General features: G+C 48.1%; 2 protein-coding genes across 5 annotated transcripts in view; one reads left to right on the forward strand and one right to left on the reverse strand.

Moving 5' to 3' along the window:
- Nucleotides 1-149: 149 nt before the first annotated feature.
- On the reverse strand, nt 150-12958 carry LOC138827490 (ubiquitin carboxyl-terminal hydrolase MINDY-1-like). Of its 4 annotated transcripts, none has more exons than XM_070023044.1 (10): nt 12352-12958; nt 7398-8188; nt 6433-6490; nt 5633-5697; nt 4932-5090; nt 4037-4139; nt 3278-3420; nt 1605-1754; nt 917-1069; nt 150-690 (listed from the first exon to the last, which is right to left on the reverse strand). In XM_070023044.1, exons 2-10 carry the CDS (start codon nt 7848-7850, stop codon nt 610-612), a joined length of 1365 nt encoding a protein of 454 aa, XP_069879145.1. In that variant the 5' UTR covers nt 7851-8188; nt 12352-12958; the 3' UTR covers nt 150-609. The 4 variants fall into 4 exon arrangements, with proteins under 4 accessions (XP_069879145.1, XP_069879144.1, XP_069879143.1 ...); XM_070023043.1 differs by having other exon boundaries at nt 917-1042; nt 1605-1796; nt 12352-12957; XM_070023042.1 differs by having other exon boundaries at nt 1605-1796; nt 7398-7912; nt 12352-12956.
- A 1988-nt stretch (nt 12959-14946) lies between these two features.
- LOC138827492 (exopolyphosphatase PRUNE1) overlaps nt 14947-21526 on the forward strand; it is a 32122-nt gene continuing 25542 nt past the window's right edge. Inside the window, exon 1 of the mRNA XM_070023051.1 lies at nt 14947-15130. Coding sequence (XP_069879152.1) covers nt 15092-15130 — 39 coding nt within the window. The 5' untranslated portion in view covers nt 14947-15091. The remainder of the gene's footprint in view (nt 15131-21526) is intronic.

Consider the following 21526-nt stretch of genomic DNA (forward strand, 5'->3'; position numbering starts at 1 on the left):
AGACAGAGAGGGGGCAGGCTTTGGTTCCCCCTGCTGGCTCCATTGGAAATGACAGGCAGCTTCCTCCCCCCCCCCCCCCCCCCTTTCACATTCCTCCATTGGGTCAAATATTTAACCCCACTGCTGCAGGGCAAAACAAACAACCGATCTCAGGAAAGAAATTTATTTGCAAACCCTTAGGAAGGCATTACAAATAACAAAGATAGAAACCCAAATTAAACCCTGAAACAAATGGGAACCAGCCTGCTGGGTAGCCAAGGCGCCTTGAGGCAGGCAGGGTAGGGTAGCAGAGGAGAGATGCATTCCAGATAGGGACCCGATCCTAGTGCCTGAGTCTGTGTATTCAATGACTATTCTAGGAGAGGGAATTAGGAACCAGAAATCTTCACCCCACCCCTCCCAGCCTTGCCCTGGCTGGGTGGAAGAGAAGTCAGCAGCACTTGAGGGCAAAGACAGTATGGAGTTTGATCTGGACATTTATGGCCAGCTCTGACTCCAACTAGCCCATAAATAAATGACCCTGCTTGTGTCAAGGGTTGAGGTGGAGAAGTAAGCTAACTAGTCACAGCCTCTGGAAGAAGGGGCAGGTCTGCCCAGCATCAGGCGGGGCTATAGAAGAACACAGTCTGACTCGGGCTTTGGTCTCTGCCGTCGTTCTCCGGCTGGGCGTCCAGATGCAGCTCCTCTCCCCTAAATGGGATTTAACAGTTGGTCATCTAACAACCTTGGAAGCACACGAAGGACAGAGGAGATTCTAGAAGGCAAGTGTCATGATCTGTAGGGAAGAAAGATAGGGAGGGGTGCCAGGAAAAGAGGGACGGAAACCTGGCAGAGAATAGTGAAGGAATAATATTTGTTCTGGACCAGGCAGAGGCAGGTGGCCCAGCGTGCCAAGGGAAGAGCAGAGCAGGCTCACCTGAGGTGACAGGACCCGTGTGTGTGCAGGTTGGACCATTGGCTGTTGTTGATATTCTTCCTGCTGAAGTTGCTGGGCCAGTTCCAAGTCGCTAAGACCCACTGTTCCTTGTGGCTGTTGCTGCTGCTGTAGAGATAAGGCGATCAGGTAGTCCTAAAAAGACCAAAAGTCACCGGGTAGACTAAGGCGTTGGAATGGAGATTCAGGTTATGTTTCTAAAGCAGAGTTTCCTTTAAATTGTCCAGCCCTAGCTGGGCAATACTGATACAATCCAAGCCACTTCAGGAGGCTGTGATCTGAGGATGGCAATTTGAAGACAGACTCTTGTCTCCAATGAACCAACAAAAAGCTGGAAGTGGAGCTGTGGCTCAAGTGTTAGCGTGGCAGCCTTGAGCAAAAAAAGCTAAGAGACAGTGTCTAGGTCCTGAGTTCAAGCCCCAGTAACAGCACATGCATGCATCCACCCACCCACCCCCAGCCCCACCCCACATCTGCAGTCCTTGCCTCTCTGAATTTAAACATAGTGTATTATTCACGGTACCAGAAAATACACACCAAGCAAGGGGATTCTTACAGTGAAGGAGCAGGGGTGTTAAGGGTTATTTCTACATGATAAAATGCACCTAGCCCATTTAGGGTAAAGAGTTCTCTGTGACAAATGAGCTCTCTTCATCTTTCCCATACACACCTGGTCTACCTGCAGCTGCTTTGCTGGGGAGCCACTCCCACCTTCTGCCCCAGGGTCCTGGCCCAGGGAATGACTTAGATGGAAGTCAGAGTCACAGAAGCAGCTGTCTCCGTCCACATTGTGCAGGCTCTCCCATACCACTTGTTCCTCCTGTAGAAAACCCTGGTCGGTGACCAGTAGATACAAGTGACTCTGCCCAAAAAAGGACAGAGCAATTGGTGAGACAGGTGTTTGGACTCAGGTTACTGCTGCCAGCAGGAAGTTAGAGACCTTTTGAACTCAGGTGCTGGTGGCTCTTGCCTATAATCCTAGTCAGGAGGCTGAGATCTGAGGATCATGGTTTGAACCCAGCCTGGGCAAAAACCCAGCCTGGCCATAAGATTCTTTATCTCCACTTAACCACTACAAAGCCAGAAGTAGACCTGTGGCTCAAATGGTAGAGTATTAGCCTTAAGCAAAAAAGCTCAGGGACAGAACCCAAGCTCTGAGTTCAAACCCTAGTACTGGCAGCATTTAAAAAAAAATGTAAAAAGATCTTTTCTTTTTTTTTTCTTTTTTTCTTTTTGGCCAGACCTGTGGCTTGAACTCAGGGCCTGGGTACTGACTGAGCTTCTTGTTCAAGCTAGCGATCTACCACTTGAGCCACAGTGCCACTTCTGGCTTTTTCTGTTTATGTGGAACTGAAGAATTAAACCCAGGGCTTCATGCATGCTAGGCAAGCACTCTACCACTGAGCCACATTCCCAGCCCTGTCAAAAGATCTGAGTCAACTGGTGTGCTGGCTCATATCAGTATGAGCATGTGGGCCTTTCATAAATGTGTGTAGCTGCGGGGAGAGGGAAGGGATGTGAGTATGGTAGAGATTTTGATCAACCCAAGGGCCTGCTTTCAATCCTATATCCCCTGGTCCTCAGAGACTTCTCCCCTCTTCACTTAGTTCCCAGACTGCTCTGGCCACTTGTAACTCTGGGAGACTCACCACGTTCAAAAGCTCCAACTGCCCCTTTTGGGAGAGGCTTACGCTTCCCTGCCCACTGACAGCAGGCTTGCATCCCTCTTTATGGCTCCCTCTGGCCTTGAGATGTGAGCCAAAAGGACCATTTATCACTTCCAGGCAAGAAGCATAGAGTGAGTGCAGAGTTTCCCTCTCCTTTCCCACATATACCAGATAAAGCACTTCCTGTCAGTCTGGGCCCCAGAGTGAAGACAGTATGGGCCAGAATGTAGCTGGTTCCCAATGAACAGGCAGAATAAGTGAGAAATAAGTCATTGTTTTGCTAAACCACAGGATTTTAGGGCTAATGTGTTGATACAACTTAACCCAATATCTTTTCTTAACCCCGCCCCTTTTTTTTGGTGCTTGTCCTGGTACTTGAAGTGGGCCTGGGCGCTGGCCCTGAGCTCTTTTGTTCAAGGATAGCATCTACCACTTGAGCCATAGCCCCACTTCCAGCTTGTTGGTGGCTAACTGGAGAGAAGAATCTCACAGACTTTCCTGCCCAGGCTGGTTTTGAACCTCGATCCACAAATCTCGGTGGTCTTAGTAGCTAGGATTACAGGTGTGGGTCATGGTAGCTGGCTCAATGACCTTCTCTCGACTGAAACACTGACCCAGAGAAAGAGGCATGGGGAAATACCTCACCGCAACCCCTCCACTTCCAAACCCTCATCACCTTGTGCTTAGTCAGCGTGCTGAAGTGGTTGTTTCGGAAAAAGACGCTAAGTTCGCCTTCCTTGGCAGCTGCTGTGAGTTCACACAGGCCATGGTAGGTGAGCTGCGCCGCCGTGGTCTCCAGAAACTGCTCTGCAATCAGGCCTGAAGACACAAAAACCAGAGGAATTTGGCTTAAATTCAAACTCCATGGTCCCCTGAATAGCACCTGAGAGGCTCTGCGTTTGATCCCTGCCATATCATGACACAAACAACAAAATAAATTCCAGCATCAGGAGGATCCTGCAGTAAGCCCTTGTCAGAAGCCTTCCTGAGTCCCATCTTCCGAATCCCCTTCCTAAGGGCTGCGGATGTAGGTCCGTGGTGCAGTGGGTGCTTCACATGTATGTGGCCTGGGATACCATCCTTGGCACGTACAAAAAAAGTTGAGATAAACCTCTTCCTTAAAGCCTGGATACATGTATTCAAGAAATACTCAGCCCTTGAGAAACCGAGGCAGGAAGACAGCAAATTGAAGGCCAGCCTGAGTTACACAGGGAGACCCTATCTCCAGAAAACAAAACAACTGATAAACAGCTACCTTGTTGTCTGGTAATGTATGAAGCACTGGGTTGATACGTCAGTGAACTAAACAGATAATTTATCAGTCTTGTGGAGCTTATATTCTAGTAGGAGGTAGTGGGAGGTGAAAATCAGAAAACAGTAAACCTAAACATTAGCATTCCCGAGTACATGATCCATGAGGAAGCGGGAGTGTCACCTTCTGTCACCAGGTTGGGGTCGCTGGAATGTTTGCAGGTGATAATCTTCTCTACTAGCTGGTTGTAACTCAGTTTCCCAACAGCACCCACAGACTCAGGACTCTGGGAAGATGGGGTGGGACAAAAAAGATATTGAAGCTGGGTGCTGGTGGCTCACACCTGTACTCCTAACTACTCTGGATATCTGAGGATCAGAGTTCAAAGCCAGCCCTGGCAGGAAAGTCTATGAGACTTTTATCTCCAATTAGCCACCATAAAACCAGAAGTGGAGCTATGGCTCCAAGTGGTAGAGCACTAGCCTTGAGAAAAAGAGCTCAGGGACAACGTCCAGGCCCTAAGTTCACACCTATGACTGACAAAAATAAAATAATAAACCAGGCGTCAGTGGCTCACGCCTGTAAACCTAGCTACTCAGGAGGCTGAAATCTGAAGATCACAGTTCAAAGCCAGCCTCGGTAGGAAAGTCTGTGAAACTCTTATCTCCAATAAACCACCAGAAAATCCAAAGTGGCACTGTAGCTCAAGTGGTAGAGTGCTAGCCTTGAGCTGAAGAGCTGAGAGACAGCGCCCAGGCCCAGAGTTCAAGGCCCACGACCAACAAAAAATAAATAAAATAAAATAATAAATTGAATTTTTTTTAAAGAAGGTAAATAAAACCAAGCCACCCCATGATCAAAGGTTCCTGAACATTCGATGTCTACAGAACTAAGCCTATTTGCATGTGATTTGCTTGGATTAGAATGCTACCCCCTAAAAAAAAAAATGTAAGGAATTCAGCACCAGGGTTAGCCCTAGTACTCTTCCCAAACCAATCTAATTTCCACCTCACAAAAATCAGCTTCACTACTGTGAGCATGAGCTGGAAAAGAATCTCCCTGGGCCTCCTGCCCTCACCTGTGGATCGACCAGCCAGCCATGGTACAGAGGTATGCCTAGTAGGTCGAAGATGCTGCATTCGGGCGTATACTCAAAGTCAGAGACGCCTGTGAATCGCACGTTGACATCCAGACCTGTGGCCAGTTTAGGCAACACTGTCATCGCATCATTCACATTCTGCGGACAGAAAAGAAAATGACGGGTAGTCTAGCTTCCTCTACACGACTCATTCCCACCTCCAGAAATAAAACAGCTGGGGCCACCTGTAATCCTAGCTACCTGGGAGGCTGAGATTTGAGGTTCAAAGCGATCCTCAGATCTCAGCCTCCTGAGTAGCTAGGATTACAGGCGTGAGCCACCAGTGCCCGGCTTCCAGGAGACTCATCTACAATTAACCACCAGAAAATCAGAAGAGGTGCTGTGGCTCAAGTGCTAGAGCACTCACCTTGAGCTGAAGAGCTCAGTGACAGTGCCCAGGCCCAGAGTTCAAGCCCCACAACCAACAGAAAAAGAAAAAAGAAAAGAAACCCTCTTTAAGTGCCATAGGTATGCTCAGTAGCCTAGAAGTACAAGGCTCTGAGTCCAAACTTCAGTACTACTCCACTCCCCCCGCCCACAAAAAAAAAAAAATCAACTCTCTTTAAAAGCAGCAAAGGCTTCTCTCAACAGTGCCAGTGTTCCCAAACCTGCAACCCGTCTCTGCAGAGCTATTCCCTTACCTGCTGAAAATTAAGCTGCAGTCCCTCTGACTTCTCTTGGGGCTTGATGGACAGGAGGCAGTCTCCTACAAGGTAAGTTCCCTTATCAATTTACTCTTTCAACTGCCTTAGAAGTTCAGCTTTCCAAACTCCTAACAAATAGGGATACTTATAGTACTACAAATAGTGTCAGAGTTGGAAAAGACCTTAGAGTCTAATCTAAAACCTTCATTTGGCCGGGCGCTGGTGCCTCACACCTGTCCTACTCAGGAGGCTGAGATCTGAGGATCTCGGTTTGAAGACAGCCTGGGCAGGAAAGTCTGTGAGACTCTTATCTCCAATTAAATAAAAAAGCTGGAAGTGGCATTGTGGCTGGAGTGAAAAGTGCTAACTTTTAGCAAAAGGAACATAAGAACAGTGTCCAGGCCCAAAGTTCAAGCTCAGGACTGGCAGAAATTAAAAAATAAACAAAATGTTCTCAGAGGAAGAAAGAAAGTTCCACCAATTTCAGGCAAGGGAAGAGGCTGAGAATATATATGCAGCCCAGTGGTAATAGCGTTTGTTCAGAATACTCAAGGCCTTGGATTCCATCCTCAGCACTGAAAACAAACAAAAAGGCTAAGCACAGGATTGTTGTTATAACCTAGGATTCTGGACACCCTGACCTTTGCTCTCCAGCCTTGCAGAGAAACCCCACCTACCCTTACCATCCCTGCCACACCAAAGCCCCAGTGGGGATCCTTCAGTAGTGTGGACTTTAGGCTGAGGGAATTGCTCTTGGACCCCTTTGGGAAATTCCTCTTCAAGGCCCAGTCACTCACCAAGATGCGCCATTAGCTCGTCTGATGTGATCATTTCCTTCTGGGGGGGAAGCTTCACCTGGAAGTAGAAAGGGTAATTGTGTGGGTGCTTTCCAGCCCAGAGTACAAAGGAGAAACCCATAAGAAGAGAGGGATCCATTGTTAAAGGTAAGGTGTGTGTGTGTGGGGGAGACAAGAGAATGAAGGGGAAGTAAGGCATTCCCAAATCCTAGGGAGTTGTTGAAATAGAACTAGAAGAGAATAGAGCTGGGCACCAGTGACTCACACTTATAATCCAAGCTACTCAGGAAGATCGCAGCTAGAAGCCGGCCCAAGCAGGAAAGTCCATGAGGCTCTTATCTCAGTTAACTACCAAAAAGCTAGTAGTGGAGCTGTGGCTCAAGTGGCAGAGTCCTAGCCAAGCAAAAATGTTCAGGAACAGCTCCCAGGCACTAGCTCCCAGGGCACACAAAGAAAGAACAGAAAGTGTGTGTGTGTGTGTGTGTGTGTGTGTGTGTGTGTGTGTGTGTGTGTGTGTGTGTGTGTGTGTGCTAGCTCCCAGGGCACACAAAGAAAGAACAGAGAATAATCTGGAAGTGTGTGTGTGTGTGTGTGTGTGTGTGTGTGTGTGTGTGTGTGTGTGTGTGTGTGTGTGTGTGTGTGTGTGTGTGTGATGGTAGTAAGGCTTGAATTCAGAGCCTTGCTCCCTTTGGCTTTTTCTGCTCAAGAATGGTGTTCTACCACTTGAGCCACACTTCTACCTCTAGCTTTTTTTTTTTTTTTTTTTTTGCTGGTTAACTGGAGATACAAGTTTCTTGGATTCGTCTACCCAGGTTGGCTTCAAACGTAGGTCCCCTGGTCTCAGCCTTCTGAGTAGCTGGGAGTTTGGTGTGAGTGGAATGTTGGAGAAAAGCAGGACAATCCAGGTGAGTGAGGGAAGAATTCTCCCAGGTATTTTCTGAGCTCCCATCCAAACTCTGTCTTACCTTCCACTGCAGAAAGAGGATATTCATGATAGCAAGAAGAGGGCAAGGGCCATTGGTGCTCTGGGTGATAATGGGAGTCCGTTCTCCCTTCCAGGGGATCCACTTTACACAGTAGACATCTAGCTCAGGCTGTCGGGTCCTGGGGGACTGGGGAAGCTCCTGGGCCCTGGAGACTGCTCCTAGTGTCTCTATTTCAGGTGACATGCCACAGGGTGGCCCAGGTTGACTTGGGCTAGTCTCAGGAGGACACGACTCAAGATTATCCCCAACCTGGCCAGGGAGCGAAGCTTGATCTCCTAGCTCCTGTTCTCCATCTGTTCCATCAGTGTTCCTGGCATCCTTGTTTTGCCAGTGCCCATCCCGTTCTGCTGGGACCTTGTGGCTTTCAGAGGTGCCGGCTTCCGTACTCTTGATCTTATCAGGGGCCAAATGTTCTGGCTGAGGGTGTTCCATGGTAGGAAGGAAATCCACTGAAGGGCACTTGAAGGTGTTTTCTGATCTCAGGCCACAATTGCCTAGGCCAATTGTGGTATACAAAAGCAAGATGTGTCCAATAAGAAGACCATTGAGCTGAAAAGGAAAGGGATCTAGAAAAGTGTTAGAAAGGTGTGTGGCCTGCAAAGCTGGCACTAGCACCGGCACTCCTGGCTCTGAGTGGTACCGGGCCCTTCTCAGCTTGTGTAAACAGGACTCAGGCTGAGCAGGTTCCACCTCTAACTTGCTGTAACCTGATGAGAGGAACAGACGGAAGCTTCTGGCTTGAGCGGGAAGAAGCTGGTTGAATTGCTTCCCTAAAACAGAGAATGGCAAGAAATGAAGAAAAGAGAAAAAGGGAGAAAGATCAGGGAAAGAGATGAGGAAACATTAAACTATCTTTTCTTTTTTTTCTGAGTTGTGTGGGTTTTTTTTTTTCTGTCAGTCGTGGGGCTTGAACTCTGGGCTTGTTTTTCTTTTTTTCTGTACTGAGGCTTTACCTCAGGGCCTGGATGCCATCCTTTAGCTTTTTCCATTCAAGGCTACCATTTGAACCACACCTCTACTCTGGCTATTGGAGATGAGTCTCCTGGACTTTTCTATCTCAGCTGGCTTTGAACCTTGATCCTCAGATCTCAGCTTCTTGAGTAGCTAGGATTACACCAGTACCTAGTTTAAATCTATCTTAATACTGTTTGGGGCCTAGGTCTAGGGTCTAGCATGCAAAAGGCCCTAGGTACAATCCCTAGCACTAGTAACTTGTTTTAAAAGGCCAAGAATCAAAAGCAGACTATCCTAATGGCTAATTTGATCGTGAGCTTTGGCTAATTTGATCATGAGCTTACCCAGTAAAAGGAATCACATCCGTAACCCACACAGAGGCAGGATGGCGGAAATTCCTCTGCCCCACACCAAACTCCTCCTCTTCACAGAACATCCTGAGTACACACAGGCTCCGTAGGGATATCTTCTCCCCACCTCACCCCAGGGTTGAAACGATTAATCACCACCTATTTGTTGGGTGGAGTAGAGATGCAGCCTGTCCCCAGCTCTTTATAGTGACAGGGGCAGTTATTCTCCTCAAAGGACTCTGCTGAACCTTACACAATCCCAAACCACAAGCAAAAAGGTTGTGGGAGGGGCTTCCTGTAGGCCGGAGAGGGGAAATGTAGGTTGTGGAAGCTTGAATCCGAGAATAGTTAAGTACAGACTGGGGCATCAGACACAGTCCCCACAAATTCTTTCTGTAAGCTTCTCTTGACAGCTGGAGTTGACACAGCAACTTCTCTTTGTTCTCCCAACTGCCTAAACCCAGAGACACTCCCTTGCCCATTATTCATATGAATATGCATATAATGATTATTTGCACAAAAATAGTCCCTCTGCACTCACTGAACTCATATGTTCTTTTTGTCTGGTTCCATCTAGGTCATGGGATTTTTTAAATTTTATTCATCGATTTTATATTTATTGTGTGTGTGTGCGTGTGTGCGTGCGTGCGTGTGCAGGTATTGGTGCTTGAACTCAGAGCCTAGGAGCTGTACTTTAGTTTTTTCATTCATGACTGGTGTTCTGCCACCTAAGCCACAGCTCCACTTCTGGATATTTGGTGGTTAATTGGAGATAAGAGTCTCAAGTGCTCTTTCTTCTGGCTGGCCTCTAACCTGGATCGTCAGATCTCAGTCTCATGAATAGCTAAGATTACAGATGTGAGCCAGTGGCACTCAGCCTCTTCTTTTTCTTTTAATTTGTGAACACTGGACCTGTTTAACCTGTTCTCTATCAGCACTAAGCACTGAGTCAAGCACAGAGACATTTAATCAACACTCAACAGTAAATGATAAAAAGTCACAAACCCTACTTTCTGTCTTCCCTCTCTCTTCAATCTCCCAGCTCCCTTCCTAGCTCTCTAGTCAGGATTAAAAAAAATGAGGAAAGCCAAGCACTGGTGGTTCACACCTGTAACCCTAGCCACTCAGGAGGCTGAGATCTGAGGATCATGGTTGGAAGCCAGTCTGGACAGGAAAGTCCATGAGACTCTTCAATGAACTACTACTCAGAAAAAGCCAAGAGTGGTACTGTAGCTCAAGTGGTAGAGAGCTAACTTTGAGCACAGAGAAGCTCAGGGACGGAGCCTAGGCTCTGAGTTCAAGCCCTAGGATCAGCAAAGGGAAAAAAAAAAAAAAAGAGAGAGTTGGGAATGTAGCTCAGTGGTTGGGAGCTTCCTCAAGTGCACAAGGCTCTAGGTTTAATCCCCAGCACTGCACACACACACACACACACACACACACACACACACACACACACACACACACACACACACACACATGCTCACACACGGAAAGGGGGATCTATAGGAGAAATTATATTTAGAAATCATCTCTTTTCACTGGGTGCTGGTGGCTCACGCCTGTAATCCTAGCTACTCAGGAGGCTGAGATCTGAGGATCATGGTTCACAGCCATCCCGGGCAGGAAAGTCTGAGAAACTCTTAATCTCCCATAAACCACCAGAAAACCGCAAGTGGCACTGTAGCTCAAGTGGTACAGCGCTAGCATTGAGCTGAAGAGCTGAGGGACAGCGCCCAGGCCCAGAGTTCAAGCCCCATGACTGACGAAAAAAAAGAAAAAAAAAGAAATCATCTCTTTCCTCCTCCAGCTTCATCCATAGCATCAGGATAGCTGATACAGCTAATGCTATCTATGCTTTCTTTTTGTAAACTTATAGGAATTTTGGGCTGGGGAAAAGGCTTGGAAGGTAAAGATAAAGAACATTAAAATTACTGAAATAAAATAAGCCTAGTCACCCAAACTGATCAAACTCCTGATCCAAATACAATTCATGCTAGTTGCTTTTGGATTAGAATCAGAAATTGTGTGTAGGCCTTACACTCTCTCTCTCTCTCTCTCTCTCTCTCTCTCTCTCTCTCTCTCTCTCTCAGTCTCTCTGTCATTTTCCTTCCTTATACATGGCATTTACTACGAGCTTTGGAGCAGATGCTAGAACATGGGAAAACTGACAAAACCTGAAAGCTTGAAGAAAAGTTAAGACTCTTTTCTACCTAGTACTAGAAATGATCAATCCAAGTGGGGGCTGGGAAGCTAGCTGGCCAGAGGGATAAGCCAGAAAAAACTGGGTGCTCAACATCTAAGGGATGGGCTGGGAAGGTGGCTCAGTGGTAGAGCACTTGCCTTGCATGCATGAGGCCCTGAGTTCGATTCCTCAGCACCACATAAGCAAAAAGAAAAAAGCCGGAAGTGGTGTTGTGGCTCAAGTGGTAGAGAGCTAGCCTTGAGCTGACGAGCTGAGGGACAGCGCCCAGGCCCAGAGTTCAGGCCCCATGAATGGACCGCCCCCCCCAAAAAAAAAAACACCTAAGGGAATGGAATCTCAGAGAATTGTTCAGAGCTAAGTGGGCAGTACATATAAGAGGGTCCAACCCCCCTATAAGGGACACTCCCAGTGGGAAGGCAAGGTATATTTCAGTGTAGGAAAGAATGAGGGGGAGATCAGGGTTTTCTTGTTTTAATAGATGTTCTTATTTTATTTATTTATTTATTTTTTGGGTCCAGTAGTGGGGCCTGAACTCTGGGCCTGGGCGCTGTCCCTCAGTTCTTCAGCTCAAGACTAGTGCTCTACCATTTGAGCCACAGCGCCACTTCCGGCTTTTTTCTTTTTGCTTATGTAGTGCTGAGGAATGGAACCCAGGGCCTCATGTATGCAAGGCAAGCACTCTACCACTGAGGCACCTTCCCAGCCCCGAGATCAGGGTTTCATCCTTTTCCTCCTCTTTTCTCACCTCACTTTTTTTGGGGGGGGCTGGGGGGAGTCAGTCATGGGGCTTGAACTCTGGGCCTGGGTGCTGTCCCTCAGCTCTTCAGCTCAAGGCTAGAGCTTTACCACTTGAGCCACAGCGCCACTTCCGGCTTTTTTCTTTTTTCTTTTGTGGTGCTGAGGAATTGAACCCAGGGCCTCAGGCATGCAAGGCAAGTGCTCTACCACTGAGCCACCTTCCCAGCCTTCACCCTCACTCCTTATACTTCCTCTCCAGCTGTAATTATCCTAAGGTGGCAGGTAAAGGGCTTAGAATAGCCTTGACTTCTCCCCAGTCAGTGGCAGTAAATAGCCCCAGAGTGGAAGAAATGTATCAAATAGGTCTGGATGTAGCTTCAAGAAGCCATCATCCACTCCCAGGAACCATCTTCTCCCCTCAAGTCCCATGCTAATCTCCTCAGTCTGACCCAAATCTTCAGAAGAACTCCCACACCACTACAACGCACTGTCAACCTGCTCCGGAGGAGGGAGGGTGAGTTGGAGGAGGGAGGGTGAGTTGGAGGAGGGAAGAAATGGAAAGACCAAGCAGTGCCTCTTACATATTCCTTCTGCCTTAGTTCTTCTAACCCATTCACATAGTGGAGAGGGAAAGAAAAAAAATCATTAAAACAAAGTTTGTCTGTTGTTGTTGTTGTTGTGTTTTTACCTTAAAGAGGTGGGTGAAGCTCCAGGAAGGTGGTGGGCTCAGCTCTTCGGCAGCTGGACTGCGAGGGGTGGACACCAGGGCCCCCCACCAGGGCCAGCTGCTGCCTTCCAATAGTCAACGCCAGAGCTTGGACAGGCTGACACACGTTCAGAAGCGCTGCTGTCGTTGCCGTCCTAGCCAGATCATGGCCACTTCCAGACTCACTTCCAGGATTGGGGAGCCCCCCGCAGAGGGGTGAGGACAAGTAGAGGTGCAGACAAGATGCTCCCGGTGGTTCTCAGCGCCTTCCGAATTCCTGAGTGGCAGAGTGGAACAGTGGTGCCGCTCCAGGCCCTGACTGCACACGCTGGTTTTCAAAGGAACTTTGTGGTTATTCTTTTTCTCTTCTCTCTTTCTTTTTTTCTTTTGCCCATCGGGACAAAGAAAAATTAATCAAGGACAAGCTCCTAAGAAGAGGAAGGGCCTACCTCGCACTGAAGGACTTCCATTATGGCCTTCTGACCCGGTCAGCAGCCTGCTGATCAGCAAAGAGAGAGAGAAATAAGGAGAGAAAAACAACAGACCCTTTCTCTTCCCTCCTCCCGCGGCTTGGAAGGGACGGAGCGCTTGTGCCTCTCTGGTGAGAATGGGGAAGAGCAAGTGCCGTGGCTGGGCGGGGAGGAGCAGGGCTGGACAGCAGCAGCGTAGTGACAGTCCTTTCTCCTCCCCACAACTTGCTCTGTACCCAAAAAACCTGGTCACAGAGCATATTTGCAGATTTACTCATGTAATTCTTTTTTAATTTCCTGCTCTGGTGTTTAAAATAAAGTCTAGAAATAAAATTGGTTGGGTTTGGGCATCCAGTGTACACAGAAGAAGGTGTGGAAGAAACCCAGGCTCTCAGAAAAGAACACTGTCGGGAGAGAACCATCAGAGCAAGGGGAGATTCAATGCTCCGAACCCTGATTTCAGATTCAGCCTCTTTCTCAGTTTCCAGCTTGTGGGAGCAAGATAAGCTGGTAGGAAGCTAGTGGTAAGGAAATGAAAGAATCGATTAATAAATGAGGGGACATTTGATACATTTGATGACAAAGGGGTTTTTTTCTTCATTACTCTGCACTACTTTGGGGCTGGAAAGTGGCCGCTAAGGAAAGTCAAAACCTAGCTCCACATTCTGTGTGTGTGTGTGTGTGTGTGTGTGTGTGTGTGTGTGTGTGTGTGTGTGTGTAGCTCTACATTCTGGGGTGTGTGTGTGTGTGTGTGTGTGTGTGTGTGTGTGTGTGTGTGTGTGTGTGTGTGTGTGTGTGTGTGCGCGCGCGTGTGCTGGTATTGGGCCTTAAACTCAGAGCTGGGATACTGTTCCTTAATTATTTTGCTTAAGGCTGCTGCTCTACCACTTGAGCTACAGCCTCACTCTGGCTTTTTGGTATTTAGTTGGAGATGGGAGTCTTAGAGACTTTCCTTCCAGGGCTGGCTTGAAATAGTGATCCTCAGATCTCAGCCTCTTGAGTAGCTAGGATTGCAGGTGGGAGCGAACCATCAGCCCCTGGCTAGTAGCTCTCAACATTCTGAAGGGCCCTTCACATTCTATTTACACAACTGCCACAAGATGAGACTTTAAGCAACTCTGAAAGCTGAAAGATCAATTTGAACAGTTGGGTAGTCAGGAAGCAAACTCAGGGTTATAACAGCCTAAGAATGTAATGAAGAGGTATTTGTGGAGATTGAAGAAAACTATAGAGTTGTAAAGAAGAACCAAGTTAGAGGGACTGTATGTAAACGCACAGGAGTAAAAAAAAATTATGCTAATATCTTTCCATCATGGACAACCAGAAAATTGGTGGGAATGGTCAGTTTGGGAAAGGGAAGAATTCAAGGAAGGAAAATGGAAAACTGTTATGCCATGTTGTAATTTGTCAATCAGAATGCGCATGGTGGCCCATACTTGTCATGCCAGCACGCTAGAGACTAGGCAGCAAGGTCCCGCGTTTGAGGTTGGCCTAGACTACATAGCGAGAAGCGTTGGATAGTCGTCCCTTGCTATATCATGGTTCACTTGTTTGTACTTGGCGGATATTTACCTATTGCAGGGATTTGGGGGGGGCGGTGTCTCTGGAATGTAATGTGAGGGATCACTACATATTTAAAAAGCAAACAAACAGTGAAATGAAGGGACTGAGAAAGTGGCTCAGTGGTAGAGTGCTTGCTCGCATGTACTAGGCCCTGGGTTCGATTCCTCAGCACCATCTAAACAGAAAAAGCCGGAAGTGGTGCTGTGGCTCAAGCGTGTGGCTTCAGCCTTGAGCTGAAGAGCTGAGGGACAGCGCCCAGGCCCAGAGTTCAGGCCCCACGACCGACAAAAACAACAACCCCCCCCCCAAAAAAAAAACCCAAAACAGTGAACCGAGATATAGCGAGGGACGACTCTATAAGTATGTGTCAAAGTTTTCAGAAACTTGTCCCGTCTGCAATGGAATGGGGCGTCTGGAACGTCTGAACTACGTCTCCCAGAATGCCACGCGATACGCAACCCCGCCCCCTCGTTCTCTGGGAGACGTCCCATGAGCCTCTGGGCGTAGACCTCCGCCTCCGCCGCTGGGGGCGGGCGGCGTCGGACTCCGGGAGCACCGGATTACGTACTTCCTGCTGAGGTCGGAGGCCGAATCCCTTTATGGCGGGTTCGAGACCCGCCTCCTGGCTCGCCTCTAGCCCCTGAGCCCTGGGCGGGGTGTGTTCGCCGGGTAACCTGTGTTCGTTCACCATGGAGGCCTTCCTGCAGGGTTGTCGAGCTGCTCTGCAGGTAACGGATCTCTGTGATCGTAAGGAATGGATCTTGGGGGTCCGGGAAGGACGGGGATGATGTGGGAATCTAGGGAAGCCCAGACAGTCGGTGTGGAGAGGTTGCCGACGTGTGGGAAGGAGGTTTGGGGTCTGATCAGGCTTGGGGAATTTCACGCGCCGGGGGCGGCCGCTCGGGCTCCGGGCTTTTGAGTCCCCGCCTTTGGGGACTGACCGGGATCGAATGGGGAGGAGGAGTCTTGATGTTTGAGTCTCGGCTGGCTGTCGCCCGGGTAGTTCCCGCTAAAGGACCTGAGCCTTGCCGCCGCCAGCCTAGCCTCTTAGGGTGTGCTCTTTCCTTGTTTTCCCCTCGCCCCTCTGTCAGTGATCTGCTCCCAAGGCTTGGCTTAGCCCGTTGTCCGCAGGTGAACCTCGAAGGTGTGGAGAGAACCCGGGTGCACGGCTGTACTTGCTCTAAATGGCGGATTCTCTGTGGTGGCCCGACTCTTTTCTAGGTGTTAAAGGTGGTCGCGTAGAATCTGTGTATTTTAAGCCAGACATACATGAGGCATTAGGAGTTGACCCACAGCCTGCATTCCTTTGCTTCTAGATTTCTTCTTGGCCCTAATGCCCACAAATTACTTAAAAATCCCCACCCTCCTCCTGGTCAGGATAAGCACAGGGTGTTTGAAATCAAAACACCTGAATGTTTTGTCGCTTGTTTTAGGTTCCTACCCTGCTGACTGGTCATGCAGCAGTGGGCTGCTTCTCCCCTGTTAGCAGCACAAAGCTATTCAGTGAGAATTTAGAAGGTCTCCTGGATCCCCCTACTTTGAGTTACACTGTTCCTGAAGAAGCCCAGACAGACGGCCTATGGTCTTCCATTTAGAGTATCTTATCTGGGTGTGGTGGATTGTGCCCAGGATCCAAGTACTTGGGAGGCAGGAGGGACTAAGTCCCAGAAAAACAAAACTAGCCAAACACTGAGGTCTACCTGTAAGTTCTGATCTTTAACAAATGCCAAACATCACCTAATTCCTTTCTGGGATAAATAAATGCTCTCTTATTGGGATGAGGTTCAGTTTTTTTTTTTCTTTTATTTTCCTCATTTTTTTGTCAGTCATGGTCCTGAACTCTGGGCCTGGGCACTGTTCCTCAGCTCTTCAGCTCAGGGCTAGTGCTCTACCACTTGAACTACTTTTTCTGTTTATGTGGTGCTGAGAAATTGAACCCAGGGTCTCATGCTTGCAAGGTAAACACTCTACCTCTGAGCCACCTTCCCAGCCCCAGGTTCAGTTTTAACACCAATTAACACCAAAGTTTTCTTTGTGAAAAATTTATGGGAAGCGTTTTAATGCATAACAATTTGGAGCCAATGTTTTCTTTCTTCATTTTCATTCCCTTCCCCCCTCCCCCCATTCTTTTTCCTTTTTTCTTAGGCAGGGCCTTCCTGAGTAACCAGATGGGTCTTTTTTTGGGGGGGGGGTCTGGTCATGGGCCTGAATTCTGGGCCTGGGCGCTGTCCTTCATCTCTTCAGCCCTCGGCTCTTCAGCTCAAGGCTAGCGCTCTACCACTTGAGCCACAGTGCCATTTCCGGCTTTTTTTTGTTCTGCTTATGCGGTGCTGAGGAATCGAACCCAGGGCCTCATGCATGCAAGGCACGCGCTCTACCACTGAGCCACCTTCCCAGCCCCCAGATAGGTCTTGAAATACACATATCAATCTCCCAAGTACTTGTGTGCCTTTACACGTGGCTTTTCTCTTTCTTTTTTTTTAGGTCAGACCTGGACTCAAACTCAATACTTGTTGCTTTTGCTTATTGGCTAGCGCTCTGCCAACTGAGACATGGGCGGGGGGGGGGGGGAAGGGGGGGAGGGAGGTCAGCTGCCCCCTTCCCACACACTTTTGTTTTCCTCCCCATAAAGGTTTGAATTCAGGGCCTCATGCTAGCTTGCTTGCTTGGCTAGCATTCCACCACTTGACCACACCTTTAGGCTGGGCTTTTTTTTTTTTTTTTTGTCGGTCATGGGGCTTGAACTCTGGGCCTGGGTGCTGTCCCTCAGCTCTTCAGCTCAAGGCGAGCGCTCTACCATTGAACTACAGCGCCACTTCTGGTTTTCTGGTGGTTTATTGGAGATAGGAGTCTCATGGTCTTTCTTGCCCGGGCTGGCTTTGAACCGCGATCCTCAGATCTCAGCCTCCTGAGTAGCTAGGATTACAGGCGTGAGCCACCAGCGCCCGGCTAGGCTGGGCTTTTTACTGGTTATTTTTTTGGAGATGACACCTCAGGGACTTTGCCACCCTTTTCTGGCTCAGCTGCATCAAACCTTGATCTTCTATAGCTCAGCCTCTTGAGTAGCTAGGTAGCTAGGATAATAGATGTGAGCACTAACACCCACTTTTTTTTTTTTTTTTTGCCAGTTCTGGGCCTTGAACTCAGGGACTGGGCACTGTCCCTGAGCTTCTTTTGGTCAAGGTTAGCACTCTATCACTTGAGAGCCACAGAGCTACTTCCAGTTTTTCCTGTTTATGTGATACTGAGGAATCAAACCCAGGGCTTCAAGCATGCTAGGCAAACACTCTACCACTAAGCCACATTCCCAGCTCAACACCCCACTTCTTTTGGGGTACTTTCTGGGAACTTATTGGAGTTCAGCTGGAAAAGGGTATTAACTGTTGCTGAATTTTTATGGCACCATTCTATGGTTTAAAACAGTTGGGCTGAGCCGGTGCCGGTGGCTCACGCCTGTAAGCCTAGCTACACAGGAGGCTGAGATCTGAGGATTGAGGTTCAAAGCCAGCCCAGGCAGCAAAGTCTGTGAGACTCTTTATCTCCAATAAACCACCAGAAAACTGGAAGTGGTGCTGTGGCTTAAATGGTAGAGTGATCGCCTTGAGCTGAAGAGTGCAGGGACAGCGCCCAAGCCCAGAGTTCAAGCCCCACGACCAACAACAACAACAAAAACAGTTGGGCTGGGCGCTGATGGTTCACACCTGTAATCCTAGCTACTCTGGAGGCTGAGATCTGAGGATCATGATTTAAAGCCAGCCCCAGCCCAAGCAGGAAAGTTCATGAGTCTTTTATCTCCAATAAACCACTCAGAAAACTGGAAGTGGTGCAGTGGCTCAAGTGGTAGAGTGCTAGCTTTGAGCTGAGGGACAGCACCCAGACCAAGAGTTCAAGCCCTCCAACCAACCCAAAACAAAACAAAAACAGTTGGGATTTTCTCCCAAGTAACTTTCCCACCATTTGGTGAAGAGCCCTTGTACCTGAAACCTCACTAAAAAGCGTTTGCTGTGAATCTACTTTCTAGTACCTTTGTAGTCTCCAGGCCTCTCTATAGTATTATAAAGTTGGAAGAGATTTGATTTTTCTTAGTATTGCTGTTACCTGCCCTTTCCTCTGCACCCCTGCCCTTCCTTTCCCTTCCCTTTCCTCCCTCTCTCCCTCCTTTCCTTTCCCTCCCTCCCTCCCTCCCTCCCTCCCTCCCTCCCTCCCTCCCTTCCTTCCTTCCTTCCTTCCTTCCTTCCCTCCCTCCCTCCCTCCCTCCCTCCCGTCCTGGGGCTTAAATGCAGGGTCTGGACCTGATGCTTTCCCTGAACCTCATTGTGCTCAAGGCTAGTGTTCTACCACGTGAGCCACAGCTCCACTTCCAGCTTTTTCTGAGTAATTTATTGGAGATAAGAGTCTCAAGAGGGGCTGGGAAGGTGGCCCAGTGGTAGAGCCCTTGCCTTGCATGCATGAGGCCCTGGGTTCGATTCCTCAGCACCACATAAGCAAAAAGAAAAAAGCTCAAAAAGAGCTGTGGCTCAAATGGTAGAGTGCTTGCCTTGAGCTGAAGAGTGCAGGGACAGTGCCCAAGCCCAGAGTTCAAGCCCCACGACCTGACCCCCCCCCCAAAAAAAAAAAGTCTCAAGAATTTTCCTGCCCTGAGCTGGCTTCAAACCACAATCTTCAGATCTCAGCCTCCTGAGTAGCTAGGATTACAGGCATGAGCCACTGGCGCCCTGCTCTTCTCTGCCTTTTTCCACCCCCAAAGAGTAAGATGCAAATGTTCATTTCTAAACTTGTGAACTCAAGGTGAGTTAGAATACTGATCACCACACAGTCTTGCCAGGACTTGGGAAGAGAAGGAAATTAAACTTTAGGACTGTTAGGTAAACTGATGACAGGATATACCAGTGCCTACCAAACATTAGAACTGTTTTAAATTATAGAAAGTAGTAAATGTACATAGGGAAATATTAAATATGAAAAGATAAAATGAGGGCTGGAGAATGTGGCTCAGTGGTAGAGTGCTTGCCTAGCATGCATGAAACCCTGGGTTCAGTTCCTCAATACCACATACACAGAAAAAGCCAGAAGAGGCACTATTGCTCAAGAGATAGAGTGCTAGCTAGCCTTGAGCAAAAGCAGCTTAGGTGATGTTAGGAGAAATGAACCCCAGATAAGGACTCAAATGGTTTTTCTTTCTTGCTATTGTTTCTAACATATTTATAAGATGATTTCTTTGTTGCTTTGTATGTCCCTCTCCCATGGTATAACCCTTGTTTTCTCTGTATTTGATGTTGGTATAATTTGGGGAGGAGAAGGGAAAAAACATTGTTTAAATTGGGATACAGGTGAACCCATTGCAACAATGAGATGTACAAGACATCATGTCGAAAAATGAACTTTAGGGGCTGGGAAGGTGGCTCAGTGGTAGAGCGCTTGCCTTGCATGCATGAGGCCCTGGGTTTGATTCCTCAGCACCACATAAGCAAAAAGAAAAAAGCCGGAAGTGGCACTGTGGCTCCAGTGGTAGAGCGCTAGCCTTGAGCTGAAGAGCTGAGGGACAGCGCCCAGGCCCAGAGTTCAGGCCCCACGACCGGATCCAAAAAAGAAAAATGAACTTTACAGTTTTGGCGGGGGAGGGTGGAGGAGGTAGGGGGGATGGGAGGGCAGGGATGGTAAGGGGAAATAAAGGAGGAGGAACAGTGCTTGATAAGAAATGTACTCAGACGCCGGGCGCTGGTGGCTCATGCCTGTAGTAATCCTAGCCACTCAGGAGGCTGAGATCTGAGGATCGAGGTTCAAAGCCAGCCCAGGCAGGAGAGACCCTGAGACTCCTATCTCCAATAAACCACCAGAAAACCAGAAGTGGTGCTGTAGCTCAAGTGGTAGAGCGCTCGCCTTGAGCTGAAGAGCTGAGGGACAGTGCCCAGGCCCAGAGTTCAAGCCTCACGACCGACAAAAAAAAAAAAAAAAAAAAAAGAAATGTACTCAGGCTGTGAAGTGTGAAGGTGGCTCAGCAGTAGAGCCCTTGCCTTGCATGCATAAGGCCCTGGGTTTCTCAGCACCCATAAGCAAAAAGAAAAAAGCTGGAAGTGGCGCTGTGGCTCAAGTGGCAGAGCACTAGCCTTGAGCTGAAGAACTGAGGGACAGCGCCCAGGCCCAGAGTTCAGGCCCCACGACCAGACCCAAAAACAAAAAACAAAAAAAAAAACCCAGAAATGTACTCAGGGAAATGGCACTGTGGCTCAAGCGGTAGAGCGCTCGCCTTGAGTTGAAGAGCACAAGGACAGCACTTAAGCCCAGAGTTCAAGCCCCATGACCGACCAAAAAAAAAAAAGAAAGAAATTTCTAGTTCCTTTATCATCATGGGTCCCATTTTTTTTCTGAGTTTGCCTGTCTTTGCCTCTTTTTTTTTTTTTAACCCTTCTCTCATGAACTATTTTGTAGAATAGTTATCCAACTTTATTCAGCTTCAGTGGTTTAGTTTGCTAGCCCTAAACCCCCTTCTTATCCCTTACTGAGGCCACAAAGAAAATATCAGGATACGTATCATTGCAACTACTAGAGGTCTTTTTAAAGAACAAGTTTATGTTTACTTGTGGCTCTTGCATTGTATTTCTTCCATTGGCAGCTTGGGTTTCCTCATGCTTCTAAGTATAGCTGTGTTTCCCATAAACTCTTCCTCTGATGGTTAGAAAACTGAGGCTATTTGGCCTGTGTTTTCAACTGGTGTGGGGGGGGGGGCAGGGGGGGAGAAGCAGGGGAGGAATGGCTCAAGCTGTAGAGCACAAGCCTACCAAGTACAACCAACCCCCTGAGTTCCAAGAATATAGTCTGAATGAAGAGAAGTTAGTCTAAATTCAAAACATATAGTCACTCATAGCTGTGTTAAGAATTAGAATGCACAGCCATGAAGATAGTGAACCCCTTAAGGAAGAAGTTAGGTTCTGTCTGAGAAACCTATCTGCTGGAAGCTGGAAGTTGAGAGGAAGACGATTGCTCTGGCCTGGGTGGTAAGGAAGACTTTACAGAGAAAGGGTGCTTTTAGGTAGGACTAGAGTGAACATAGAATAGAGAAAGATGGAAGGGAACAGGTCATTTAGGCACTTGATGCTATCTCATTTAATCCTAATAACTTCATA

Source organism: Dipodomys merriami, unplaced genomic scaffold (assembly GCF_024711535.1).
Source record: "Dipodomys merriami isolate MVZ:Mamm:240054 unplaced genomic scaffold, mDipMer1.0.p SCAF_156, whole genome shotgun sequence".
Lineage (NCBI taxonomy): Eukaryota > Metazoa > Chordata > Mammalia > Rodentia > Heteromyidae > Dipodomys > Dipodomys merriami.